The sequence below is a fragment of the Anoplolepis gracilipes genome, chromosome 6, assembly GCF_047496725.1.
Source record: "Anoplolepis gracilipes chromosome 6, ASM4749672v1, whole genome shotgun sequence".
In the NCBI taxonomy this organism is placed as follows: domain Eukaryota; kingdom Metazoa; phylum Arthropoda; class Insecta; order Hymenoptera; family Formicidae; genus Anoplolepis; species Anoplolepis gracilipes.
In genome coordinates this window covers 1,585,165-1,605,101 of record NC_132975.1, presented here as the reverse complement: position 1 = coordinate 1,605,101, position 19,937 = coordinate 1,585,165, and the positions used below count along the sequence as shown (strand labels likewise).

Genomic DNA, 19,937 nt, shown 5'->3' with positions numbered 1-19,937 from the left:
CTTTATCCACCCGTTCACTTCACTTTCCACAGCCTCTTACTCGCCACGTGTCACTACTCAACGCACCGGAAGCGGAAGTCGTACATAAAAATACATAAGTTCTCAAATTTACAATTGTAATATATAAAAATTATATTTAAGATAATAACAAATAGAGGAATAAGATTATCATTTATGATGAAACAGATGTGAATCATAATATTAGTAAGAATATTTGCTTATGTTCTTGATATATATAACAATAGATTAAAATATAATAATATAATAAAATAGATAAGTTTCAGTTTTGTAATAACATATAAATTATATGCCATAAAATAACAAAATAAAAAAACCACATTGGCGCGCGCAAAGCGCGCACGACAATCTACTCTTTTTAGTAAAAAAGGCATGTTATTGATTATCGAATATCTCGAAGTGTATTGTTGCCTCTTTTCCGCGATGCCGATTGGTTCTTGATTGTCAAGCATCTCGTCTGCTGTGACATGCTTCATTCGCTTTTGCAGCTGTCAAAACAGTCAAAACTGTCAAAACTGCGAATTTTAACAATTGCTTTGTGTTCAACAAGAAAGAAAAAGAATAAGGTATAAAGAATAAGGTTTACAATAAATATAATATAATATACTATTTCAATATACTACATATAATATAATATTAATATACATATATATAATACATTATATATGTATTATATACATATATGTATAATGTATAATCATATATATATATATATATATATATATATATATATATATATATATACACAAGGTGTCTCAGAATGACCGTATCACCTCTCAAGTGCAGGTAGAGCGGGTTAAATGGAATGAAAAGTCCTGTACTATTTTGTGATTTTCGGAATAATTATTGAGAAATTAATTTACAAAGATCGGCAAATCCGGCGCGAGTATCAGCCCGCTGCAAGAAAGATGGCAAGAAGGTATATATATATATATATATATATTAATCAATTTTACTATATTAATATATTTTCTTTAAAAAATGAGTGGATATAATTTGCCCACGTTCGAAATGGCCACGGTTAAATTTGACCACGTTCGAAACGACCACGTTTGGAATGGCCACACATTCGTAATGGCCACGTTCGAAACAGCCACGTTCGTAATGGCCACGTTCGAAACGGCCATGTTCGGAATGGCCACACGTTCCTAACGGCCACGTTTGGAACGGCCACACGTTCGAAACGGCCACACGTTCGAAACGGCCACGTCCGAAACGGTCACGTTCAGAATGGTCACGGGAAATATTGAATAAAGTTAGATTTAACTACGTTCGTAACAGCCACGTTCGTAACGGCCACGTTCGTAATGGCCACACGTTCGTAATGGCCACGTTCGAAACGGCCATGTTCGGAATGGCCACACGTTCCTAACGGCCACGTTTGGAACGGCCACACGTTCGAAACGGCCACACGTTCGAAACGGCCACGTCCGAAACGGTCACGTTCAGAATGGTCACGGGAAATATTGAATAAAGTTAGATTTAACTACGTTCGTAACAGCCACGTTCGTAGCGGCCACGTTCGTAATGGCCACGTTATATATTATCTGTAATATATTATTTATTATATATATATATCTTATATATATATATATATATATATATATATATATATATATATATATAACATTATATATATATGTATATATACAAGGTGGACCATTTTAATCCATCCAGTCGAATATCTCGAAAACCAAGCTCGGGAGAGAGAAATGTTTCAGACAAAAGTTGTATGGTTTCGAGAGGGCCATAATATGGTACCATTGGTTTGACCTTGAAAAGTCACTCGAAGGTCACGTGAAGGTCACTTCAAGTTTTTTAAATGGAACATCCTATATATAATAAAACACATTATTTAAACACATTATTAACAACATTTATAACAATTAAAACACATAATTATGTTAAAGTAAAAATCTGAATTTGCAACTAGCAGTTATACATTTTTACTTTAATATAATTATGTGTTTTCTTTACACCAATTGATTCGTCTCATTATTCTGTGTATAAAAGTATTAGAGTAAGATAATCAAAAAATGAATATTTTACGAGATATCTTGTATTTTATGTCAAAATACTGCAACTTTGAAGCCTTATAACTCAAAAACTACTTAATGAAAAATACTTTGTCATAAGTGTTTTGGAAAGCTCTCAAGATGAGCTACAAGAATATGTAAAAATATATAGGGTGTTCCATTTAAAAAACTTGAAGTAACCTTCACATGACCTTCAAATGACTTTTCAAGGTCAAATCAATGATACCATCTTATGGCCCCCTCGAAATTATACAACTTTTGTCTGAAACATTTTTCTCTCCTGGGCTTGGTTTTCGAGATATTCGACTGGATGGATTAAAATGGTCCACCCTGTGTATATATATATATATCTATATATATATTATGTATATATATATGTATGTATATATGTATTATATATATATATATATATATTATATATTATACATATATATTAGTTATATATCTCACTTATTTTTTAGTATAGATTAGTAAAGGAAAATTAGTTTGCGTTATACATAACATTATATATAATATGTTATAATGAAGTTTATATATATGACTGACAAGAGACTTAAAATCTTACCGAAAAAAGTAATTTTATTTTGTTAAACTCTTATTAATTTTTAATATTTCTTTCAGTTATTTATACAATGAGTACTACATATATTTTTCTTGTATTATTTATTGAATAGTAAAATCTATTGAAAATAAGGATATTACATAGACTAGGGAGAAACGAACAAAAGTACTATAAAATCTAGGAGACGATTATATTATATAAGTGGATTGCATCTAACATGAGAATTTTATTCCAAGAATGAATGGTGAGAGATTGAATTAGAGAATTATTTTTGACGATGATGTGATGTTAGTGCGGTCTTTAGCCATTTCTGTATTTTATAAATTGTAATGTTCCGCCTTTTCCGACGTCTCGAACAAGCTCGTCGGTTCCAGGATTCGGGAGAAGGACAGGCATGGCGGGTGATAGACTTTTTAATGTCATTCTTAGACGAGTTTATTGCATTCGTACATTTATGCGTGGACACGGTATTTACAGTCGCGCAGGGATGAGATATATACAGGGGTGGTATGTACAAGCTGGGTCCTGTGAGGGGCTGTCGGTGAACGTCCTGGTGATGCTGGCTGGTCGGTGTCATCCTGGTGGTTGACGCCTCGGCCTAGCGTCCGGATGGCGGGCCGCTCGGTCGTTCGGGCGGTGGCGTCCTGATGGCGGACGGCTCTCTCTCTCTCCCCGCCCAGAGACGGGCGGATTGATTGGTGTCGTCCGGAAACGGACGGTTTCTGTCTCGTGCAAGGAGCCGGAGGCCGGGGACGCCCGGTCGAATCAACGAGCACGCCCGTTGTCCGGAGGATCGTGTAGGAATAGTTGCTTGTATCTGGAGCCTCGAGAGAACTCCCTCGAGGAAGGATCAGGACAGGACTAGGTGCCGGCTCTTCGGCCGAGTGGGCTTATATACTGGCAGCTAACCTCCCACTCTCAGTTACGAGTAGAGTAGGGAGGCGGTCGAGTAGGGAGACCGGGAGCCCCAACGTCGTAACGTTTGGTGGCGCCGAAAGGCGCGGATTGTTTTACGGGGACGGCTGTTCGGCCCCTGGTAATTTTGTCACAAAATATATATTAATAATACAATCAATGCACTTTTAATATTATAATATTAATGTATAGAAACAGAAAAGCTGCATACTGCTGTTAGAAAATCATCTGAAATTGATCTTATTGAGAACAACAGGGAACCTCATTACACAGTTAAGTTACATAGTCCATTAGTACTGTACAATAGTTTAGTTATTATGTTGCTGGCATAATATACAGTTTACGAAATGATCATTTTTATATATTTTTCGTATGATAAGTTACACAGCATTTTTTATGAAGAAAATTATTAATACATGTAGCACATACACATGTATGCCCACATGGTATAAATACGATGCAAGATTTTTGCAGTAATACAGATAATACAATGACCTTCCGGGCGAGGTTCCCTGTTGTTCTCAATAATTTCTTGCACATCTTGTATTTCATGAAAAGTAATTTCTGATGATGTAGTACTTTCTTCTAAAAATCCGTCTTCTAAAAATCATCTTCTGGAATTCTATATATTTCTTCATCTGTAAATTAGAAAAATATTATTTTCAAACTATATGTATTATTAAATATAAAAAAAGTTAAATATAAAACAAAAAGCAGTTTGAAGAAATCATTTCTTTATTGTTAAATCAACATTTGGAAACTCTTACTGTAAATTGCATTTTCAGCACTAATATTCTCTTCAATTTCTGATTTATTAGCAATCCTATCGTTAGTAATCTCATTATTCTCTTCTATTTCCGAATATTGATTATTATCATTATCCTTTTTCATTTCTGAATTTTGAGTATCATCATTATTATTCTTCTCTATTTCTGAATTTTCATTATTATTTTCTTCTATTTCAGCACTTTTTTCTCGTGACATCAGAATGCTATTCAAAGCACCTGAACTGTTTAATCTTAAATGTGTTTCATTATTTTCAACATCATCTACAACAAATAATATTTAATATCAAAAATTAATTAGATAACAAATATTTATATATACAAATATGCCGCTATATACAAATATCAGATATATTACATGTTTCATTATTTTGAAGTATTACCTACTGAAGACTGAATATTATTACAATTTTCCCTACGATTGATTCTAGTGTGTGATCTTTGATTAGACTGATTATCTATAAGTGTATCTACAAACACATACAGTATATGTGTGAGTGTGTGTATTATGTACGTACACTCTCTATGTAGGTGTATATATGTGAGAAATGACCATCGAATCGACATCAAATTGATGTCAAATTGATGTAAATTACATTGATTTGACATCAATTTGATGTCGATTCAACGAGTCATTTCTCACTGGGTATATATATGTATATACATATACGCATGCACACAATTATATGAATGTAAATATGTATATAAACCCTTACTATATAAATAAATAACCTATACTTACTGAAAATTTCATCTGACAGCAAACTTCCATCTATTTCGTCATCAGCAATATCTACAAATAAATAAAGAAGTATAACAAATGAATGAGAGATAGTATATAACACTCAATTGTTATAATAAATTTTTACATATTTTTATTTAATTTTTAATTTTTCTATTATAAAACAAAATAATATATTATATAGAATAAGGGGCAACTCAAAATTCATAAATGGAAAAGGATAATGATAATAATCAATATTCGGAAATAGAAGAGAATAATGAGATTACTAACGATAGGATTGCTAATAATTCGGAAATTGAAGAGAATAATGCAATTTTACAGTAAGATTTTCTAAATGTTGATTTAAAAATAGAAAATGTTTTCAAAAATTATAAAATATTTTTAAAAATCATTAAAAAATATATATATTTTATATACCTTGCAGCACTTCTGATTGTTCACATTGTTGAGTAAAACGACAGAACATACGCAAAAATTGTTTTAAGGAAATGCTTCCATTCATAAGAGAATTCTGTCCGTGTACAATCTATGCATTTCTTTGATTGGTGAATCGCGTAGAAGGTCGTCTAGGACACATTATTTTGTAGCCGCTTATAATCAAGTTCTTGATTTGATATAATTTATGCTAAATGATCTGTAAAACCACATATCCATAAAGAAAACTAAATGCAGTAGAAGTATGATTATTACACAAAATATTTACCTACCTAGAAATATCCATAGAACTGGATTACGTGTACCAATTTTTTGATTTGCAACGTGATGGAAAGATTCAATTAAATTATTAGAGCAGGACATTTAAAAACAGATACTTTTGATGCTATAGGTAACCAAGTAGTACGCAAGTAAGCCATGAAGAGTAAGATATTAGGATGAGATGTACAAACATTATCAGCAATAGTTTGCATAATGTTCAATGATTCGTGGATAAATTACTTGGTGCTAATGCTATTGACATAGCCATAGATAATAGCTCACGAGGTGCACTATTCAGTTGTAATTTTCGCCATTTCCTAAGAAGAGTCTAAAAATAGTAGAACCATTTCAGTAATATAATGACCATTGTTTATTAAATGTGTATTGCTTATATATTCTCAGATAAGAGTGTCCAGAAAAGAAAGATTAAGTTTTGCAATAACTGTTGTAAGATCAGTCTGCAAAACGCACATCTTTTGCTAAAAAAGAATTTTGCAATTATACAATAATAAATGTTAAGGAAATGATTAAGAAAATTGATTTCGAAATAATATGTATGTATGGTGTATGTTATACATATACCATATATACTGGTATACGTGTTATACATGTACCATATGCATACATACTGTAGAATTATTAACGATAAACGAACGGTTAAAAGAATATATTTAATAATCAAATACAAAATCAAAAGTGATCAAAGCAATGAACATTAATACAATTTAAACAATAGTACGTATATTAGAATATATTAATCTAATTTAATTAATTAATGACTGAGTAACGTAAGATAAAATAATTATCAACCTTTTAATAAACACGTAACGTATAATAAAATATTTACATTCTGTTTTTAATCTAAAGAATATAAATCAGCTAACTTCTTGGAAAATAAAAAAAATGTATTAATGAACTAATGTAATTTAATTCAAAAGAACAACAAAACAAAATGATTGTCGTAATGCTCTTGGAAGCATAAGACAGGAACAGAATCATAACCAAACTAATCATGTCTTCACGATACATACGAATTTCTGCAGACTCGAACAAAGACTGTCTCAAAGTGAAGTCTTACGGGAATCCCGAGTTATCTTTGAGAATACCAGTATGGTATAGAGAATATTCTGTAATAAGAGAAAGTGTCCGTCAGATCAAATCCAGCAGGCGTAGCCTGAACTGGGAGAGAATATCACATAACCCCTGCGGATGAACGATACCTGAGTATTTCCAAATGAGAGAAAATCTTTCCATAGGCTTTTGTAGAAATAACCTAAAGCATCCTTTAGGCAATTGAGATCTTTCCAGCCAAGAATGAATATCATCTATAGGATTCCTGAGATTTCCTGCGCAGGTTTTTGAGATATCGTCAAACAGAGAGATCCGCACTAGAGAAGAGTCCGAGAGGAAGAGGAGAAGCATTTTTCGAGAAGAGAGGAAGTCGACTAACAGCGCTTCGCTTCAACAAGCACTCACGCCACGAACCACCGAGCACTTGACTCTTACCGGAGGAGGCGCGGAATTCAAACATTTTCTGTCCGCCTTGTTAATAATAATTAACAACTGAAGAAATAAAACTACTCAGAACTTGGAAGAGGGCATAACTTCACGATAAATCGCGTGAGTGTAGTGGTTTGCATACGAATTGTGGCGACTCGTACCCGTCCATCCTTTCCAGGGTGAGTTTTGAGAATACGCTCCAACGGCCATTTTGACGGAGGATATCGCTCATCCGTGACTAAAACCAGAATGCCTTCTTGTAAAGACAGAGATGGTTGATTCCATTTGTACATTGAGAGATGCCATTGAAGATATCCCTTGGACCATAACTTCCAGAAACTATCAAGCATTTATCTTGAGAGTTGCCATCGAGATAAGTATGAAGTTTTCACATTGTCGAGCGATGGTTCGGGGACTGTCGCCAAAGAGCTGCCAATGAGGAAATGAGCCGGAGTGAGGACTGTCAAATCGTCTGGATCATCAGTGAGTGCGCAGAGTGGTCGAGAATTGAGTATGGCTTCAACCTGCGTTAGAAAGGTGGTCATCTCTTCATAAATTAATATTTGATTTCCTATTATTCTCCTCAGGTGGTATTTCACCGATTTCACTCCGGCTTCCCATTTTCCTCCGAAATGGGGTGTGGCTGGAGGAATAAACTTCCATAGAGTGCCATTCTTTGATAGTAAAGAAGAAAGTCGGTAGAGTTCCTTTGAACTTGAAAGAAACAATCTCTGGAGCTCGTTGTCAGCTCCCTTGAGGTTGGTGCCACAGTCACTAGTTAAACTAGCACAAATACCTCTCCTTGACACAAATCGTTTATATGCTGATATGAATGCTTCGAATAATCAGTAACCAATTCTATGTGAATGGCAGAGGTTGATAAACACACAAACAGAACGAAGTATCCTTTGTATTGTAACGAAGCGCCCCCGTTACTAAATACCCGACCGTCCAAACGTCGGAAGTCCGCTGCCCGGCGAACACCGGCCGGGCACAAGCGGAGGCGCAGTGCGCCTTTTTTTTTAAAACGCAAACAAAAGCGACATCCACAACGGGTAATCTCGGCGCACCGAGACTAAGTCCCGTTCGACCGACTGAAGCCGAAAACGCCCGAGCGCGAGACGAAATCTCGGAGCCCGCCGAAAAACCGAGCTCCAGCAGCCGAGCACGGAGACGCCCGACCGAGCCGAGCCTCGGACGAGAAGAGGAAGTCACATCCGTATAAAACCCGCATAGCATCCACGCTCGAGACCAGATCTCCGAATCCGATTCTCCAAGACGGGTTTCGCCTCAGAGAATATCCCAGCATCCTAGACAGAATCACGAAAGCACCCGCGGTGGAGCGTACTCCACCACTGCCGAAAGTTCTCGGCGCTTCCACGATTCTCCGTCTCAATACCACGGCAGGAACGATCTGCGAGTGGAGAGTGCTCCGCTTTCGTCGAGCCTTCTCGACGATCACCACTGCCGCGAGTAAAAATCCCTTCTATCCAGGCCAATCCAGAATACGAGAGACAATCACGTCTCGGGGTGGAGAGTGAGCCGCCTCCGACGAGGGTTTTCGTCGTTGACCGATCCCTCTACGCGAATCCTTCACGAGCCCGTTCCTATCCCGCAGGGTGGAGGGATTCTCAATCGAATCCAGACCCGTCAAACAATGGCCGAATAAACGGCCACGACAAAAAGCCGGCACGCGCGATCCCGAAAAGACATAAAGAAACCGGCACGCGCGATAGAAGAAAGCGAGCGACAAAAACACCACGGCGCTCGAGCGACTACCGCAAAAACCCGGCCTCCGAAAAAAACCGCCATGCGCCGCGCCGCTAAAAATAGCGCCCACCACCGCGCCGATCCGCGCACCGACACTCACGCGGCCCGCCGAGCGGCATTCATCACCAATATTCATCGGCAAGATCATTTGTACATAATTTTACTGTAAATAGCGGTCATATCACCTGCATGCCAGTGCACACACACACACGCGCACGCACGCACGCACGCACGCACGCACGCACGCACGCACGCACGCACGCACGCACGCACGCACGCACGCACGCACGCACGCACGCACGCACGCACGCACGCACGCACGCACGCACGCACGCACGCACGCACGCACGCACGCACGCACGCACGCACGCACGCACGCACGCACGCACGCACGCACGCACGCACGCACGCACGCACGCACGCACGCACGCACGCACGCACGCACGCACGCACGCACGCACGCACGCACGCACGCACGCACGCACGCACGCACGCACGCACGCACGCACGCACGCACGCACGCACGCACGCACGCACGCACGCACGCACGCACGCACGCACACCTCTGTACATATACCATACAATAAAGCACTCTACATTACAGCATAACAACTCTCGCGTCTCTTTTCCCCCTCGAACTACGAACCCTGATCTCGACGAACTGTCCGGTAAAACGTCCGATTAAAGGAGGGGGGCCGTTACAAATTTGTCGCCCGAACAGGGACCTGATTCCGACGTACACGCACCGGCATAAATAGTGTCCGTCGGTAAATGTGTATGTACGTACGTGTATGACAACCGAAAGCGTCACATACACATACAGCGCAAACGTACGTGTCACTTGAAGCACGGCGGAGTTCATGCAGCGGAGGAGAAAAAAGTGAGAGGCAATCCGATGTTGCATCCTTAGCGCAAGCCGCACGAAAGAAAGCATGACAAGACGTGATGCCGATTAGTGGTGTCCTGTAGCTCTGCCTCACTCACTCTACGCTTGAATGCAGTCTCACTCTCGCGCTTATGTCATGTTTTCTTTCTTATTCCTTCAAGAAACGTGGCTGAGCCTTGCGGATCGAATACCGGCATTCATAAAATTTTAATTATATCATATATTAGAAATTGATCGGTTTTATACATAGCAAAGAAACATATTCCGTAAAAAATGAGTGCAAATTTACAAATACTGTTCTAGTGAATCTCAAAATTACTCATAATGATACATGTATAATTTTTTACCAAATTTTTTTACATAATAGAAAAAAAAATTACGCAATCATAAATAAATTAATAATTAATTAGAATAAGCATATGTTTCTTTGCTATATATGAAACCGATCAAATTCTAATATTAATATGATATAATTAAAATTTTATGAATGCCGGTATACGAGCCGCAAGGCTCAGCCACGTTTCTTGAAGGAATAAGAAAGAAAACATGACATAAGCGCGAGAGTGAGACTGCATTCAAGCGTAGAGTGAGTGAGGCAGAGCTACAGGACACCACTAATCGGCATCACGTCTTGTCATGCTTTCTTTCTCGATTGTGCAGCTTGCGCTAAGGATGCAACATCGGATTGCCTGCCACTTTTTTCTCCTCCGCTGCATGAACTTCGCCGCGCTTCAAGTGACACGTACGTATGCGCTGCATGTGTATGTGCTTTCGGTTGTCATACACGTACATACACATTTACCGACGGACACCATTTATGCCGGTGCGTGTATCCGCGAGACACCAGCGAGACGCGGGGCTATCTGTGTGTGGGCGGGTGACAACGGTAAGATGAAGACGTGGTTATATACGCTCCGCAAAGAGCAACTCATTGCGGTCATGAATACGTACGACCTCGACACGACCGGAACACTGGATGACCTCCGAGGGAGGATGAGCCAGTACGCCGACGAGAATCCGGAGCAATTCTCGAGCCCGGCCAGTGAACTCGCGGTACCCCTGACCCCCGGCTACCCACGGAGCCCGCTGGTCGTCTTCCCGCCCCCGACGGCCTTCGACGACGCGAAAGTCCTGAATCAAATGCGGAAATGGGGGTGTCACTTCGAGGGCCGCGACCCTCTCGCGTTCCTCGAACGGTTGGACGAACTCAGCACCGGATACGGCTTTAACGGAGCCCAGGTACTAAGGGGCCTTCCGGATTTCCTCAGGGGCGACGCGCTGCTTTGGTATCGAAACAATCGCGACCGATGGGGTACCTGGACAGAATTCGAGGCACTATTTCGCGCTCAGTTTCTTTCCCGAAGACAACGGACCGTGTTACGTCGCGAAATTTTCGACCGACAGCAAAAATCGACGGAGAACTTCGCACAATATGTGACGGTCATGATGACATTAATGCGCAGAGCGGGGGATTCTCTCGCGAAGAGCAGCTCGATCGAATATACGAGAATATGTTGCCGAAGTACAAGTTATATGTTCGAGTACATGATGTCCATACGGTCGAGGAACTATAGAACCGCGCAACCGAGTTCGAGAGCATCGAACACGAGCAGGCCGACATCAAGAGAGGCGACAAAGCCGCCTCCGCCAGAACCGCCGTAGCAACCACCTACAACTGGGAAGAATGCTGCTGGCGATGCAAGCAACGCAGACACACCCGCTTCTATTGCAAACGCCCGGGCAAAAAGTTCTGCTCGCAGTGCGGCCGGGATGGCGTCCTAACGTCGCAATGTCATCCCCGACCGGGAAACGACAAACGGGTCACGGACACCGGGGACGCGCCGCGACCCGAGACCAGCCAACTATAATCTTCACACCGCGACCCCACCTGAAGCTCGACATACACGGGCAATTATTTCTGGCCCTGCTAGATTCCGGATCCGAGAAATCTTTCCTCAACATCGACACCCTCCAAGCGCGCGGGATTCACATCAACCACTAACCTGGACAGATCCATCTCGCCGACGGTACGACCGCCGCCACGTCCGGGGAAGTCGCCCTATGGATCAGGCCAACGCCCGTACAGTGAGCCACCGGTTCACCATCCTGCCAACCCTCACTAACGAGGTCCTCGTCGACCTCTGGGGAAAACTTCGTCTCCAGCTGCCCACTCCGCCGCGCCGGCCCGCGACACGCTCGCGCGGACGACCACAGTGGAAGGGCTCGCAGCGCAGACCACCGCCGAGAAACAGCAACTCAGGGAGTTCCTCGCAGAGCAACTCACAAAATTCAAAACAATAACTGGCCCAACACCGCTCGTACAACGCCAGATGCCTCAAGGATCCTACTCCAATAAAACAACGCTACCGGCCCCGCAACCTAGCCATGCAGGCCATTATCGACCAGGAAGATGGAGGAAGCCGGCATCATCGAGCCCTCTCAAAGTGCGTGGTCATCACCCGTGGTCGTCGCAAAAAGAAGGACGGCCGACACCGATTCTACATTAACTTCCGCAAAGTCAACGAGGTCACCGAGAACGACGCCTACCCGCTACCTCAGATTACGGCGACCCTTGACCAGCTGCGCGAGGCGCGCTATCTATCCACCATCGACCTGAAGAACGGATACTGGCAGGTGCCCTTGGCCCCCGAAAGCCGACCGATCACCGCCTTCACGGTCCCGGGAAGGAGGCTTTTTCAATTCATCGTCATGTTCTTCGGACTATACTCCGCACCGGCCACGTTCCAGCGGTTGCTCCACTCCGTATTAGGACCGGAACTCGAACCGTCGGTATTTGTCTATCTGGACGACATTATTGTCGTTAGCCGTACCTTCCGCGACCACCTCAAGCTGCTCTCCGCCGATTACGAAACGCACGCCTCCATCTGAATCCTGATAAATGCAGGTTCTGCGTCGATCGCTTCATCTACTTAGGGCACCTCGTAGATTGCGAAGGGATCCGCACAGACCCCGAGAAAGTCAGTGCGGTCGCGGACTGGCCCGCCCCGCGAAGCATTAAACAAGTACGACAATTCCTAGAAATGGCGTCCTGGTACCGGCGCTTTGAAAAAATTTTTTCGACCGTCGCCGCCTCGCTCACGCGACTCACCCGGAAGAACGCCCGGTGGTCATGGGGCCCCGAAGAAGACGCCGCGTTCCGCGAACTCAAGGCCCGACTAATATCGGCACCAGTACTAGTCTGCCCAGATTTTAACCGATGGTTCGTGCTGAAAACTGACGCCAGCACAACGGGGCTCGGAGCGGTGCTCACCCAGCACTTCGAAGACGGCGAACGGGTCATCGCCTACGCGAGCCGCTCCCTAAATAAAGCGGAACGCAACTATAGCGCCACCGAATTAGAATGCCTAGCCGTAATCTGGGGAATCAGGCGAATGAAAAGCTACCTCGAGGGGTACGCCTTCACCGTCCTAACCGACCATCAATCCCTGCGCTGGCTACAAAAACTGGATGCCCCCACCGGCCGGCTAGCTTGGTGGCTCTTTGAACTCCAACAATACGACTGTGAAATTAAGTACCGGCGCGGCCCGCTAAACCAAGTAGCTAAACCGACGTTCTGTCGCGAGCCCCCGAGGTATGCGCCGCCACCGAGGTCCGTTGCTGGTACCACCGACTACCGCGAGACAAGCCGCAACTCGAACCACCGACCCGATTACCAAATCGAAAACGGCGTCCTGTACCGTCACCTCCTCCATAGTCTCGATTTCAAGGACCGACCTACCCAACAACAATGGAAGCGCTGCGTACCGCGCGAACAGCGGCCCGAACTCCTGCACCGGTTTCATGACACGCCGACCGCCGGGCACTTAGGAATCGCAAAAACAATTGCCCGCATCGCGGAGGCGTATTACTGGCCCGGAATGTTCCGGGAGATCACGCAGTACGTACGAGCCTGCCCTAACTGTCTCGCCCACAAGCCTGACCAACGACCATCAGCCGGAAAGATACATGCCACCAATATCACCAGGCCATGGCAACAAGCTACCCTCGACCTGGTAGGGCCCTAGTCAGGTCGAAAAAGGGCCATTGGTGGCTCCTGGTCACGCAAGACCGATTCTCGAAGTGGATCGAGCTCACCCCGCTCCGCCATGCCACCGCAACTGCCGTAACTAAAGCCGTAACCGAGGGAATCCTCCTACGTCATGGGAGCCCGGAGTTACTCCTTACGGACAACGGAACCCAACTCCGGTCAAAGCAATTCGACCAGCGCCTCAAGGCCTTCGACGTCCACCATATGACCACCCCGGCCTACGCACCGCAATGCAACCCGGTCAGGAGAACCAACCGCACGGTTAAAACCATGGTCACCCAGTAGGGAAAGACCACGGCACCTGGGACGAGCACCTCCCGGCGCTCCAGTTCGCCCTCAATACCGCCCAGCAAGAAACCACCGGATACATGCCGGCCTACCTGCTGCGCGGCCGCGAGCTACGCACCGTCCCGCAACCCGGCTCTGACACCGAGACACCTGCCTACAAGAAGCCTACGAGTTTGTGCGAATCCGCATGGCCCGAGTGTTCCAGCAACAGCAACGATACTACAACCTCCGAAGGCGAGCGTGGAAACCCCGAATCGGGAAATTCGTATGAAAACGGCAACACTACCTCTCAAATAAAGCGGCAGGATTCAACGCGAAACTAGCGCCAAAATATATGGGCCCGCTAGAAGTCAAACACTTTATCTCGCCAGTAATCATCGACCTGCGCAGTCCTACCGGCACCTGGCATCGGCAGGTACACAAAAAAAGACATCAAACTGTCACCCGCTGACAACAAAAACAAACACAAGGATGACAGACCTGAAGGGGACCTTGACGCGGCAGCCAGCAGCGATACCGACGATAATTGAGCTCTTTTCGAGCAGAGATGTCAAGCGAAGCAGACAGTATATTAGCCGAAATAAATGCCTGGCTCGCCGAAACTGACGAGGCCGTTCCGGAAATCACCGGCACTGACTCGGGGCCGCCAGAAGAACCGGCCCGCACCGATCAAGCCAACCGACCACCTCGACGAGGCACGACCATCCAGCGATCCGACCATCTGATGCGGCGTAAGGCGGAAATTTTCCTGCAGGCACCACCGCCGCCTCCAAAACGACGACCAATCCGGCCGTACAAACGGCCACTGCCCGCTGCACCACCGTCGCTACTCGTGCCCATGGGGCCCTTGCCGGCACTCCCGATAAGGGTGCAGATCGAGCCCAGGATCATCGCGGAGATCCCGCACTTCGCGGTCCACGCTGCCCGCCGCTACAAATACCGCAGCCGAGAAGGCCGCTGGATCCTGCGATTCTCACGCGACGGACAGCTGCGTTACGTCCGCCGCATAAATTACTCAAATGCAGGCATACCTAACCGGAGGGGGGTGATGTAACGAGACGCCCCCGTTATTAAATACCTGACCATCCGATCGTCGGAAGTCCGCTGCCCGGCGAATACCGACCGGGCACAAGCGGAGGCGCAGTGCGCCTTTTTTTTTAAAACGCAAACAAAAGCGACATCCACAACGGGTAAATCTCGGCGCACCGAGACTAAGTCCCGCTCGACCGACCGAAGCCGAGAACGCCCGAGCGCGAGACGAAATCTCGGAGCCCGCCGAAAAACCGAGCTCCAGCAGCCAAGCACGGAGACGCCCGACCGAGCCGAGCCTCGGGCGAGAAGGGGAAGTCACACCCGTATAAAACCCGCACAGCATCCACGCTTGAGACCAGGTCTCCGAATCCGATTCTCCGAGACGGGTTTCGCCTCAGAGAATATCCCAGCATCCTAGACAAAATCACGAAAGCACCTACGGTGGAGCGTACTCCACCACTGCCGAGAGTTCTCGGCGCTTCCACGATTCTCCGTCTCAATACCACGGCAGGAACGATCTGCGAGTGGAGAGTGCTCCGCTTCCGTCGAGCGTTCTCGACGATCACCACTGCCGCGAGTAAAAATCCCTCCTATCCAGGCCAATCCAGAATACGGGAGACAATCACGTCTCGGGGTGGAGAGTGAGCCGCCTCCGACGAGGGTTCTCGTCGTCGACCGATCCCTCTCCGCGAGTCCTCCACGAGTCCGTTCCTATCCCGCAGGGTGGAGGGATTCTCAATCGAATCCAGACCCGTCAAACAACGGCCGAATAAACAGCAAAAATCCGGCGCGCGCGATCCCGAAAAGACATAAAGAAATCGGCACGCGTGGTAGAAGAAAGCGAGCGACAAAAACACCACGGCGCTCGAGCAACTACCGCATAAACCCGGCTTCCGAAAAAAACCGCCACGCGCCGCGCCGATCCGCGCACCGACACCCACGCGGCCCGCCGAGTGGCATTCATCACCAAGATCATTTGTACATAATTTCACTGTAAATAGCGGTCATATCACCTGCACGCCGGTGCACACACACACACGCACGCGCACGCACACACACACACACACACACACACACACACACACACACACACACACACACACACCTCTGTACATATACCATACAATAAAGCACTCTACATTACAGCATAACAACTCTCGCAGCGTCTCTTTTCCCCCTCGAACTACGAACCCTGATCTCGACGAACTGTCCGGTCAAACGTCCGATTAAAGGAGGGGGGCCGTTACAGTATGTTCTGGAATTTTTTCCTTTCCTTTTCAAAATGATCGGTCCAGCATAATCAATACCGGAATGCAGGAAAGGACGAGATGGAGTTACTCTTTCCGCAGGTAGTTGTCCCATTATTTGATGAGCTCGTTTTTAGCGATATCGAGCACACTTGATGCACTTTAAAATGAAAGATCGAACAGGAGCTCGTCCTCCAAGGGTCCAGAACTCGCTTCGAATCAAAGAAAGGGTTAACTGGGTTCCTCCATATAGTGTTTTAATGTGAGCATCTGAAATGATTAAGGAGGTGAGTGCAGAATTGCGAGGCAAGATCAATGGATGTTTTGAAGTAGCAGATAAGGGTGCTGACCGAAGTCGACCGCCTATTCGTCCTTGAGAATCAATCCATAGAGTAAAGCGTAGAAGCGGATTTGATCGAGGAAGCTGTTGTTGATTGGAGATAAGTTTGATTTCCTGTTGAAAAGCACATTGCTGAATTTCCTTTACCCAGTAGAGTTTGGCATTTTCCAGTTCTTGAGTTGTGATCGTTTGATTTAATAAATTCATTTGATTGCCTTTGAAACGAGATATAGCGCGTGTACATAAAACTGTTATTCTTAATAATCGATTAAGACTTGAGTATTTATAAATGAGATTCCAGAGATTGGTGGTTGGGCAATTAGTAACAAGTATTTGAACTGGTTTTTCTTCAAAGTTTTCTCGTTGATTCAACAACCTTGGTCCTGTCGGCCAAGTTGTAGATTCTTCAGAAAGCCAGGAAGGTCTTGTCCACCATGAGGTTTGTTGAATGAGATGTGCGGAAGTTAGTCCTCGAGTTCCACAGTCAGCTGGGTTTTCGATCCCGGGGATAAATCTTCAGATTGCTTGAGGAAGTGTCTCGTGGATATGACAAACCCGATTGTGTACGAATTCCTTCCATCTAGAGAGGTGACTATTAATCCAGGTGTGAACAATCGTGGAGTCTGTCCACATTACAACAGGAGTTCATTTTAGTTGCAAAATGTTCAAAACTTTGGAGATCAGCCTGGTTAAGAGAGTAGCTGCCGTGAGTTCCAAGCGAGGAATGGTCATTTTCTTTAGTGATGCGACTTTCGTCTTAGCACAAACTAAATGAGTATGATATTTATTTGCTTGCTTGGTTCTAATATAAACAGCAGCGCACATAGCGAGTTAATGAGATTTTTACGATTAAAACCAAACATGACGTAAATCGGATTATTTTTAATTAATATGTATGGTTAATCTAATTCAAAATTATCCAATTTATGTTGTGCTTATGTCTTATATGTATATCAGTGTCATTTTAATCGCAAATATATTATTAATCCAATAATTACTTTTAATAAAAAACGAAATAAAAGTTATTCGATTTTATTTCCTATTATAAAATTGTATATAGGTGCGTGCGTGCGTGCGTGCGTGCGTGTCATAGTTTATTTTAGTACATAAACGACCGATATATCTGTGGTAGATCCGTTAATTATATTGTGAATCTTTTAATAAAGTACAAAACATTATTGCGTACGTTCTTTTTTTTTATTTTGGTAGTATTTATTATTGGAGCAATATACACATATATATTTGATTAAATATACCGCGTGTTAAATTGTATCCATCGGGAAGCGAGCTCGTATACTGCGTGTCGCGTGCGACTTTAACATTCGCGCCATTTATTGACTCGCGATCCGGGAACAATTCATGTAACGTAATTTATTCAAATGTAATTTCGTGTACAAGAACGTCGAATCTGTGTATTCCGCTTATTTGGAGAATTTCACACGCCGTATACCACATGTAATAAGTACCGTGATGATCGAAGGCGGAGGTCGATGCGTGACGACCGCGCATGTTTATGTGCATTCCCGAAGTTTTATCATAAATCGGTTAGCGCGATGATTCGTGGCCGAGATCTATAGTCTCTTATTGAATAAAGCATCTCTATGATCGCCACGACCTTAATAAGCCGCGAGCGATCTGCGAAAAAGTCTAAATTCCTCTGAAATCCCGTGTAATTCAATACCTCTCGGTCGCGACATCGCGCCGTCACGCGCCCTTCACATGCGCCGAGCGTGTGATGTACACGTCTAGTTGCCGCATTTAGAATAACTTTCTCCAAAGGGCTTTCTCATTCCACGCCGAGAATTTTCTTGTATACTATATTTATTCTACTAATCCTTGTCAAATATATTTATTCTTAAATTTAAGAATTGTGTCTGTTTTTGTGTCTGTTCCGGGAGACTTTCTCACTTGTTAAGTATCGATTCTCGATCCCGTTCAGTTCCTGACACACCCTTCCCCCCCTCTGCCGCTTAAGTATTGACTAGCCGCTTTAGTTGCCGTCGCGATCGTAATTGTTTTACGATTTTGAGTGAATCAAGCGAGTATCGTGTTAATTGGAGACGGCGCGAATTTTCGCGCCTGGCGCCCAACATTATTGTTCTGATAGAGCAAAACGTCGATTAATTAAGCGAGCGCGCCGAAGGTGTGCCGTAGGCCAGTCCATCGGCCAACAATTGTATCAAGGAGCGTACACGGTAGTCAACCGAAAAACATACACGATCACAATATATATATATATACAGGGTGTCCCAGAACAACCTTCCGTCCGTAAAATGACGTACTCCTGACACAATTCTAAGACAATTTTTCCTTTACCAAAATTTGATTTAAAGCGTAGTTTTTGAGTTATAAGCGAAAATAGTTAGCAAATCACGCATCGAGTATAGAAGGCAGCCAGGAGCGGCGCGGCGCACCGCAAGCGCGGGCGCAGCTGACCGTCCGACGAGTGATTACCGCCGCATGAGTCAAAATCGCTAACTATTTTATCTTATAACACAAAATCATGCTTTAAATAAAATTTTGGTAAAGAAAAAAATGTCGTATAATTATGTCAGGAATAAGTGTTCCTTAAAATAACGTCGGACGCTGCGATCAGCTGATTGCTACACGCGATGTGTGTATGGCTGAGTGTGTGTGTAAAAGAAAGGGACAGAGTGAGTGAGTGAGTGAGTGAGAGAGAGAGAGAGAGAGAGAGAGAGAGAGAGAGAGAGAGAAAGTGAGAGAGAAAATGAGAGTGAGAGTGAGAGTGAGAGTGAGAGAGTGAGAGAGCGAGAATGAGAGAGTGAGAGAGTGAGAGTGAGAGAGTGAGAGTGAGAGTGAGAGAGTGAGAGTGAGAGAGTGAGAGTGAGAGAGTGAGAGTGAGAGAGTGAGAAAGTGAGAGTGAGAGAGTGAGAGTGAGTGAGAGAGTGAGAGTGAGAGAGTGAGAGAGAGAGTGAGAGAGAGAGAGAGAGAGAGAAATAACCGTCTCCGCGACGGCGACGCTTCTTCGATTGTCATCGACACTGTCGTCGACGACTTCAGACCGATCGATATATTGATTTTCCAGCTCAGCTGACAGATACATCGCGT

The 19,937-nt window shown here is 44.3% G+C and overlaps 2 protein-coding genes across 3 annotated transcripts in view; both read right to left on the bottom strand.

The window, feature by feature from the left end:
* Atg4a (Autophagy-related 4a) overlaps positions 1 to 19,937 on the bottom strand; it is a 278,503-nt gene that overhangs the window by 25,184 nt on the left and 233,382 nt on the right. The gene's annotated exons all lie outside the window — the stretch shown is intronic.
* On the bottom strand, positions 2,771 to 9,294 carry LOC140667048 (uncharacterized). 2 transcript variants are annotated; one of them, XM_072894683.1, is made up of 6 exons: positions 6,789 to 9,294; positions 5,769 to 6,085; positions 5,479 to 5,695; positions 5,059 to 5,109; positions 4,299 to 4,580; positions 2,771 to 4,169 (listed from the first exon to the last, which is right to left on the bottom strand). In XM_072894683.1, the coding sequence occupies exons 3-6, from the start codon at positions 5,561 to 5,563 to the stop codon at positions 4,132 to 4,134; spliced, it is 456 nt and encodes a 151-aa protein (XP_072750784.1). In that variant the 5' UTR covers positions 5,564 to 5,695; positions 5,769 to 6,085; positions 6,789 to 9,294; the 3' UTR covers positions 2,771 to 4,131. The 2 variants fall into 2 exon arrangements, with proteins under 2 accessions (XP_072750784.1, XP_072750785.1); XM_072894684.1 differs by having other exon boundaries at positions 5,769 to 6,884; positions 6,978 to 9,294.